General features: G+C 53.7%; 1 protein-coding gene across 1 annotated transcript; it reads right to left on the minus strand.

Annotated features, from left to right (window-relative positions):
* Nucleotides 1-3,441: 3,441 nt before the first annotated feature.
* LOC139044146 (ral guanine nucleotide dissociation stimulator-like) lies at nucleotides 3,442-6,884 on the minus strand. Its single transcript, XM_070503709.1, has 7 exons — nucleotides 6,858-6,884; nucleotides 6,011-6,079; nucleotides 5,493-5,567; nucleotides 4,874-4,906; nucleotides 4,375-4,496; nucleotides 4,078-4,169; nucleotides 3,442-3,743 (listed from the first exon to the last, which is right to left on the minus strand). Exons 3-7 carry the CDS (start codon nucleotides 5,508-5,510, stop codon nucleotides 3,682-3,684), a joined length of 327 nt encoding a protein of 108 aa, XP_070359810.1. The 5' UTR covers nucleotides 5,511-5,567; nucleotides 6,011-6,079; nucleotides 6,858-6,884; the 3' UTR covers nucleotides 3,442-3,681.
* Nucleotides 6,885-8,452: the final 1,568 nt, after the last annotated feature.

Consider the following 8,452-nt stretch of genomic DNA (forward strand, 5'->3'; position numbering starts at 1 on the left):
TTTCATGACTTTCTTATGTTGAATGACACTTTAGTCTCATTTTCTTACATTTCCTTCTCGAATCCTAGAATTGGTTATTTCTACAAGGAACCCTGTTTCCTTTTGTTGGACTGTGGTATTAGAATTAAGACCTGGGTACCAGGTGTGTTTGCAGCTGTCAGGGCATTAGGTTCTTTCAGCGGACATAGCAGGGAAATATATCTGTGTGTAGTAGCCTGTGTGTATTCAAACACCTATAAATATATCTATACACAGCCTTCTGTGTCTATGTTCAGCTAAAGTAAGTTCATACTGATGTCTCCAACTCTATCACCACGTGGATCATTCTAGCCTCTTCTCCTTGCTTATCTGTAAACTCCTACTCCAAATAATAACCTTGTGCCCACTGTTCACTGTCCATTTACTTATCTGCTCATTTTCAGTCCACATGGATAGAAGTATCAGCATTGTTAACAATACCCCCCGGGTCACAACTTTATCAGCTACAATACAGTGCGTCTGCACAGTTTCTTTCATCTTCAGTTTTACAGACTCGACTCACTTCCCAAATTACATATTTCTGCACCTTTTCACCCACTCCCTTCATTCAGACTGTTTCATACATTTGTAATACAGTTAGATTTTTTCCACAGTTTTCATTCACTTTGGGAATTTTCTTGGACACATACGTGGCTTTTTGCTTGCACACATTGTTTCACTCTCTGTGCTATAAAATTCAGAGTTTTGATAACTATCTAAGGTTTTTTCCATATTTACAGTATTATGCAGAAGAGTTTCACTGCACTAAAAAATCCCTTGTGCTTTATCCATTCGACTCTCCTTCCTCTTCCATGAAGACCGTGCTACTACTGACATTTTATTGTCTCTATACATTTGCCTTTTCTAGAATGACATAAAATTGGTGTTCTACAATAGCCTCTTCAGATCGCTTCTTTCACTTAGAAATAAGCGTTAAAATTCATTCATGTCTTTTTGTGACTTAATGCTTTGTTTCCTTTTATCACTAAATAATAATAATCCATTTTATAGCCGTACCCCGGTTCTTTCTCCACTCACCTATTGAAGAACATCTTGGTCATTTCCAGTGCTTAGAAAGTATAAATAAAGCTACTATCTATATTAGCCCACAGGTGTTTTGTAAACCTATTTCCAAATTACTTGGGTAAATACCTAAGAATGCAGTTGCTGGATTGTGTGGTAAGACTATGCTCATCTTTGTAAGAAACTGCCAAACTGTCTTCTGTTATGGCTGTACCATTTTGCTTTCCAGATCGCAATGAATGAGAGTTTGCTTTGCCCCACATCCTCACGTGCAGTTGGTATTGTCAGTTTCCTGCATTTATCAGTTCTAATAGGTGTGTAGAAGTGTCTCATTGAGGTTTTATTTGAAATTCCCGAATGACCTGTGGCGGTGGTTGTCTGTCCTCAGGCTCGTTTGCCATCTGTATGTCTTCTTTGGTGAGGGATATATTCAGGTCTTTTGCCCATTTTTCAATAAGGTTGTTTATTTTTTTGTTGTGGTTGACTTTTTTTTTTTGAAGATTTTATTTTTTCCTTTTTCTCCCCAAAGCCCCCCAGCACATAGTTGCATATTTCTCATTGTGGGTTCTTCTAGTTGTGGCACGTGGGACACTGCCTCAGCGTGGCTTGATGAGCAGTGCCATGTCTGCACCCAGGATTCGAACCAGCAAAACACTGGGATGCCTGCAGCAGAGCGCGCGGACGTAACCACTCAGCCACAGGGCCAGCCCCCTGTTGTGGTTGACTTTTAAGAATTCTTTACATATATCTTGGACATATTTTCTTTATCATATATCTGTTTTGCGAATATCGTCTGCCAGTCTGTAATTTGTCCTTTGACTCATCGATTTTGCCTTCCACAAAGCAGGAGTTTTTAATTTAATAAAGTCTAACTTGGGGCCAGCCCGCTGGCACAGTGGTGAAGTTCACGCACTCCACTTCGGCAGCCTGGGGTTCACAGGTTCGGATCCTGGGTGTAGACCTACACACAGCTTGTCAAGCCATGCCGTGACAGCATCCCACAGGACAAATAGAGGAAAATCGGCACAGATGTTAGCTCAGGGTCAACCTTCCTTACCAAAATAATAAATAAAGTCTAACATCAGTTTTTTTTCATAGATTACATTTTCAGTTTGTATCTTAATAACATAATTCCAGATTCGAGTCCACTTAGAGTTTGTTGCATAATCTTTTTAGAAGTTGTATTGTTTTGCATTACATTTAGGTCTCTGTTCCATTTTCTAAAAGTTTGTGAAAGTGTAAATTCTAATCTATGTTCATTTTTGTAAGAGCTTTAATGAGGTGCAATTGATAGAAAAAGAACCTGACATTTCTAATATGTACTATTTGATGACTTGCCCCCCCATATCAACTGACAGATATGTATAAATTTCTCCTTTAGCCTGTGACAGGGTGGATCACATTGATTTGATTTTGGAATGCTGATACAACCTTGCATACCTGAATAAATTTCCTCTTTGTCCTGGTGTATGATTGTTTTACATTGTTGGCTTCAGTTTTCTAATATTTGTAGAAGACAGTAACTGCTCATTTCTGAGACTTGCTGTTCTCAAGTTTTCCCTACTTTTAAACCCTAGTTTTGCTTTTAGGGTACTGCTGGGCTCATAAGATGAGTTGGAAAGTGTTGTCTCTGGTTATATTTTCTGGAACAGATTGTTGGGAGCACTAGGTTTATGGAGGGAGACCTGGCTGAGGCCCTAAAAGCTGCATCCCACAGCTTTCCCCTTGGACAGGCAACAAGCAGGAAATGGTATTCGGAGTCAGGGACCAGAAGCCCAGGGGGATCCAGTCTAGGTCAGAGGTGAACAGGGAGCCCCTAGTGGGCCCGAGAAGGAAGAGTCCTGCCTGCCCATGGTCCATGTCCACAGGACCTTCCTCTGGCCTCATCCTCTCTATGTGCACGTTTTGAGCTTTTGACGGTATTTTCCCCACTTAGAGCTGAAGCCATTGCGGAGACTGAATCAGAAAACAAGGTCCTAATCTGTGTGCAAGAGAAACCGGGAAAATGTTCCCTCTTCCGGCAGAGTGTCAAAAGGCAGCCACTGTCCTGGGCAGGACGTGTGCTAGGGACAGGCACGTGCTACTTTGACAGACACACCCAGCTTAGTGGTTGTGGCTCTGGCTGAGAAAACGCCTCCAACCGCTTAGTCCCAAGAGGTCGGAGGGGCCATCTCTGCTCCTGGACAGGGTGAACCACACTGCAATGATCCTGTCCTCGGCGGGAGGGGCACTTGGGCAAGTCCTTCAGTAGCCAGGGAGGGGACTGGCACTTCTCCCTTCTCCACATAAACTGAGCCGCTCACTCTGGGAGATTTCTAAATTCGAGGAGGAATGTGAGTTTCTGGATCTGGTTTCCATGAGTGCTGCGAGCGAAAGACTCACACCTCCACTCCCAGGATTAGAAAGAAGCAACAATTTAATATAATACTCAAACGGAGCATTTACCATTGACAACAAAATATGGCCCCGCCAAATAGGGAAATAGGTGCTGGGCAAAAGGGGGGAGGGGGAAGAGGGGTTGGTGCCTTCTCTCGTGGCCAACAGGGGACCCCAAGAAACGGATCACAAAGTTCTCCTCATCAGAATCAGGGGAGGTGGCCCTGTGCACCCTGAGTGTCAATGCTGTGTCCCCGCTGTAGCTCAGCTGGTCTCAGGAGGGTCATCGACCACCACCACTGGGCCCTTGGTTGGGGGTCTGGTGTCTGGAGAAAGAGAGGCATTTCCTGAGCGACCTGCCCTGGAACCACAGTGCACACCCCATCCCGGCCCCCACTGCGCTCTGTGCTCCAGCCCTGTGCTCAGTGCTCAGTCAGCCAAGAGCACCCCATCTGTCCCTGACACAGGGGCTGATATTTAGCATCACCCACTTCACAGAGGAGGAAACCAGTCCCAGAAACGTGAGTGCAATCGCCCAGGACGGGACTGCTCAGCAGTGGAGCTGGAACCCAGGGCCAGCTGTCTGCCTCCCCAGGCCCACGCTCAGCCTGAATGTTTCCTGAGCCCATGGTTTCAGCCACTGCCGGTCTGGACACTCACTCTGGCCTGAGCGGTTCTTCTTGCCTTTGAAGAAGAGTCGAATCTTTCTGACCCAGTGGTATCGGGGCTCCAGCTGGCAGGACAGGCTGTAGCTACAGGACAGAGCGGAGCTGGGAGCTCTCAGGAGCCACACATCACATGTGCATCCTGGAGCCTGCCAGCAGCTGGGGTCGAAGGGCCCCAGGGGTCGCCATGCAATCGGATCAGGGGCTGACCATGGAGCAACGGCCATGGGCTCTGGAGCTGGTCAGCAGAGAGAGGCTGCCCTGCCCTCCCCCAACTCCTGACCCGACTCACCTCTCCTCCTTGCTCAGGGGCTCCACGGCCTGGAACCAGGCCCCAAAGTGCTCGTCGGGCTGCACGGTGTACAGATTTGCAGCCTCCTGGAGCAGCTCGATCTCGTCCATCAGTTTGAATTGCTAGGACAGAGCAAGCACAGGATGCCCACAGGGCCTGAGTGGGGGACCCTGCAGGGCTCGTGGAGGGGGTGAGGAAGGGGGCAAGGGGCCAGTCTGGGGCCTTTGCCCACTTGGGAACCCTCCCTCCCTGCGATTCCAGTCAGGGCTTGCCTGCTCTCACACTTGGCCCAAAATAGCTCCTCCTCCAGGAAGGAGTCTTTGATGCCAGCCCTTCCCCCACCCGCCAATGCCATAGGATCCCTAGCTCTGTATATCGAACTGTGCAAATAAATGTCCCAATCCAAATGGGGATTGGGCCAGAGGGGGTCCTGCCCACTGCGGGGGGGTCTCTGATTTCCAACCCCCACCCTCCCCACCGGGAGGCCGCAGCCGCTTACCTCATTCCATTTCCGACAGTTGAGCACATTGCCCTGGAAAGCAGACAGCCGCAGTCCATCAGAAACAGCCCCCTTGGGCCAGCACTAGCCCCCGTCCACACCTCTTGCAATGTTGCACTACTGCCAGTGGGCAGGCCCATCCAGAGCCCGGACTTGGACCTGGGCCAGTCTCTGGGCTCCAGAGCAGGGGGCGCAGAGCAACTGAGGCAACAGACCTTGTGACCCAACCCTCTCTGATGACACGTGGGGAGACTGAGGCCTCAGGCAGGAAGGGACAGCTCAGCCTCTGATGTGCTTCCTGACTGGGAGGGGCCCGACTTCTCTTCCCTCACTGGCAGGGCCAGAGGGAGAGGCTGAGTCCAGCTCAGACACCACCTCCTGCGGCCACACAGTCAGGCAGCTCTGAGCCTCAGCAGCCCAGGGAACCTGGACGGTGGCTTATGCAGAGCCTGCATCACCCACTGGGGAGATGGGCCTGACACCCTAACTCCCACACGAGGCTGGAGGCCCTGCTGAGAGGACCTTTGCCAAATGCAGAGAGCTCAGGGCTCAGGACAGGACTCTCTCCTCCCCACCCTCAGGAGCCTGAGCCCCCGGACCCACCTCCAGGCTCACTCACCTCCACATAATCCTCCATCGTAGCGTCCAGCAGCTCCAGGGAACGGAAGAACGTCACCAGGGAGGGGACGACACCCTGTGCCGCCATCGGGATGGGCATGGTGATGAGCTCCCGCTCTCAGGTGCCCCCATGAACCTTCCCCTGAAACCCCTCAGCCCAGCCTGCTGCCCACCCCACGCTCCCACACAGAGCAGCCTAGGATCGTCGGGACACCCCAACACACACAATTCCCTCCCCCGCTTCCGTCCAGGAACACCAAACTCCATCAGTCAAGTCCCAGGGCTGGCTGTTGGCCCCTCCCAGGGGCAGTGGCCCCTGCCCTTCCCCACCCCAAATCTGCCCTGCTGCCAGCCCTTCCAGGCCTCCTCCTGCTCACTGCCACTGCAGGCCCGTCATGCTTGGCAGCCACAGCAGATTCGCCTGAGGAGGAAGGCCCCTCTCCTGAGGGAGGTCTCCAGCTGGGAGGGGGAGCCCCCTCTCCTCTGACTCCTGGGCCCCTCCCCCACAGTCACCCTCACCTGCTGCCGCTGCCTCTCCTGGGCTCCCTGGCGGGCCCTCTCTGCAGTCTTTAACACGGAGGTCGCCTCCTGTCGGGGCCGAGGACAGGGTCAGTGCGCCCATACTCCCCTCCGCATGTCCCCCAAGGCCCCTGATCTCAGACCCTGGCCATCGGCTCCAGTCCCCTGCTGCCTCTGCTGCTCCCACCTCCAGGGTGCTCTGATTCTAGACCAGTCCTGGCTCCAGGACTCAGTCCTGTGTGACCTTGGGCCTGCCCAGGCCTCCCTGGCCCTCTTTCCTCAGCTGAAAAGTGTGAGGAGAACGTCACCTGCTTCCAGGAGTCTCCTGAGGACTCAGAGTCATCTGCGTGTCATCACTGCTCTCCCCTCACCTCTCGAGGAGGAGCCGGCACAAATCTCCTCCCGTTCCTGTCCTCCCTTGGATGGTAGCACCCCGCTGGGAGGCCTGCACCGCTGATCATTTCCCTCCACTTCCCAGAGGAGGAGACGGAGGCCCCCAGAGGGGCAGTGACTGGCTCAAGGACCCACTGGGAGAGGCCGCTCCCCGTGCCAGCTACAGGCCCTGTCCCCGCTGCCTTCACCCCAGCCCTGGCTCCAAATCTGACCAAGGCCCCGACCTCTGGACTCCAGGGGTGTGTCCAGACCCCAGCTGAACAGACAGGGAGGGGGAGGGCAGGGTGTCTTGGGGGACCTGGCCGAGTGGCCCCGGCCTGCCCCACCCTCACGGGGCTCTCTGACCCCCAGCCTGGGCCGAGCCTTGCCATAGCCTCACCTCCTAGGATCCCCTCGGGATGCCCCCCTCCCCTCTCCTTCTGGCCTCCTTCCAGATCTCCAGCCTCCAGGTTACCTGCACCAGCAGCTCCCTGCTCACGCGTTTCTCTCTCCTGACCCACTTCTTCCAGGTTCGAGAACTCTCCCTGCGGGGTGGGGAAAGAAAGAAAGAAAGAAAGCAAGCAAGAAAAACTGTGGGATGCTTGAAGGCAAGTCCCATTTATTTGAGAACCCAGCAGATCCAAACTGCCTGGGACCTGGATGAGGGATTTCTCTGGGGTGCTCTGAGCTCTAAGGTCCCCATGGGACTGCGGAGGGGCCTCTCCTCTTGTCCCTTGGGGCCTCCATTCCCAGATGTCCCAAACAGATCTCTTTGGAACAGTGTTGGTTTCAGCTGCATAGAGGCTTCTGTTGCTGCAAAGGAAACACCTGAGAATCTCCACCTGGGCTCAAGCCAGGATCTGGTCTGGAAGGAAATGAATCCCTGGGACGGAACTGCTGGCCGAAGGGCGCTGAGAGACTCAGAGACCCAGCACCCAGGTCAGTCCCTGTGCCCGGCATTCGCTGTCTCCCAGGTGGTCTCAGCTGACTTTGGGGGACATGCCGGCCCAAATCAGGCTGCCTGGGCCACCTCACCCTCATGGTGCTTGGCTGGAGAGCAGACCACCCACTACCCACCTGGAAACTTGTCCCCAGGTGTCTTGGAGACGGGCAATGGCAGGGCTCTGCAGGGCAGAAAGGATTGTGTGGAGGGAACAGAAGTTCCCGAGGCATCGGCACTCCTGGGGAAGCGAAGAGATGGAGCTGTGAGGGGGAGCTGAAGCTCTGCTGCCTCTGGTTTCTGTCCCCTCATGGACTTCCCCTGTCCTGGAGGAGACACATGTCCAGGGAAGCCAGGGAGGGCACACCTGCCACCCGACGAGTAACACTGCCAGGCGCAAGGATTTGTAGCTCAGCACAAGGGAGGAAGTGAGCTTGTCCCCACTGGGACCTCAAGTCAAGGTCAACGTGGCCCTGGCATGAGGGTCAAGGGACAGTCCAGGGACTAAGACCCCAGACTTCAATCCTGAGAGCAGAGAAACAAGAGGCAATTCTCACGCATCCAGACAGGGCGTGCCAAGGCTTACCTCAGCCACCCTGATCCACAGCTCAACCACCCTGGCCCTGTCCTGTGCTGTCATGCTCGCGTCCCCAAGGCAGGTGACGAGGATGCAATTGGCCACGGTGTTGTCGTGCATCACAGTGTCACGGACGGTGGGTGCCAGGTAGTCTCGTTCCCTGTTGTCGCGCTCGGACCAGATGGAGCCGAGGCAGTGGGCGGGCACCAACGTCTTGAACAGCTCCTGCAGAAGATTCGGAGTGTCACCCGGTCCTGCCGCACCCCAGCTCGGCGTCCACAGTCCCCCATAGGACCAGCAGGGTGAGATCAGAACTGGAGCTCAGGAAGCAGAGCATGTGGCCTGAGGCTTGTGGGAGTCCCTGGGTTTTGTCTGTGTCCACTGAATGCACCCAGTCCAGGATGACCCCGGACTCAGGACTGTGGGGAAGGGAGGGGACATTTGCTCCCAGCCCTGTCTCACTTCCTCCAAGCTCCAGAAGGCAGCCCACACATGCCCACCAGAAGGGCCATCATCCACCCATCCCAGTGCCCCTCGGGTCCCACTCCCCATT

The sequence above is a fragment of the Equus asinus genome, unplaced genomic scaffold (assembly GCF_041296235.1).
Source record: "Equus asinus isolate D_3611 breed Donkey unplaced genomic scaffold, EquAss-T2T_v2 contig_622, whole genome shotgun sequence".
In the NCBI taxonomy this organism is placed as follows: Eukaryota; Metazoa; Chordata; class Mammalia; order Perissodactyla; family Equidae; genus Equus; species Equus asinus.

What these genes read in the sequence shown, in the direction of transcription:
- LOC139044146 (XM_070503709.1), bottom strand. An exon ending in ACTGTCGGAAATGGAATGAG is followed by an intron (nt 4,497 to 4,873) that starts GTAAGCGGCTGC and finishes GCTCTGTCCTAG; the next exon opens with CAATTCAAACTGATGGACGA. An exon ending in GAAGAACCGCTCAGGCCAGA is followed by an intron (nt 3,744 to 4,077) that starts GTGAGTGTCCAG and finishes CTCTTTCTCCAG; the next exon opens with ACACCAGACCCCCAACCAAG.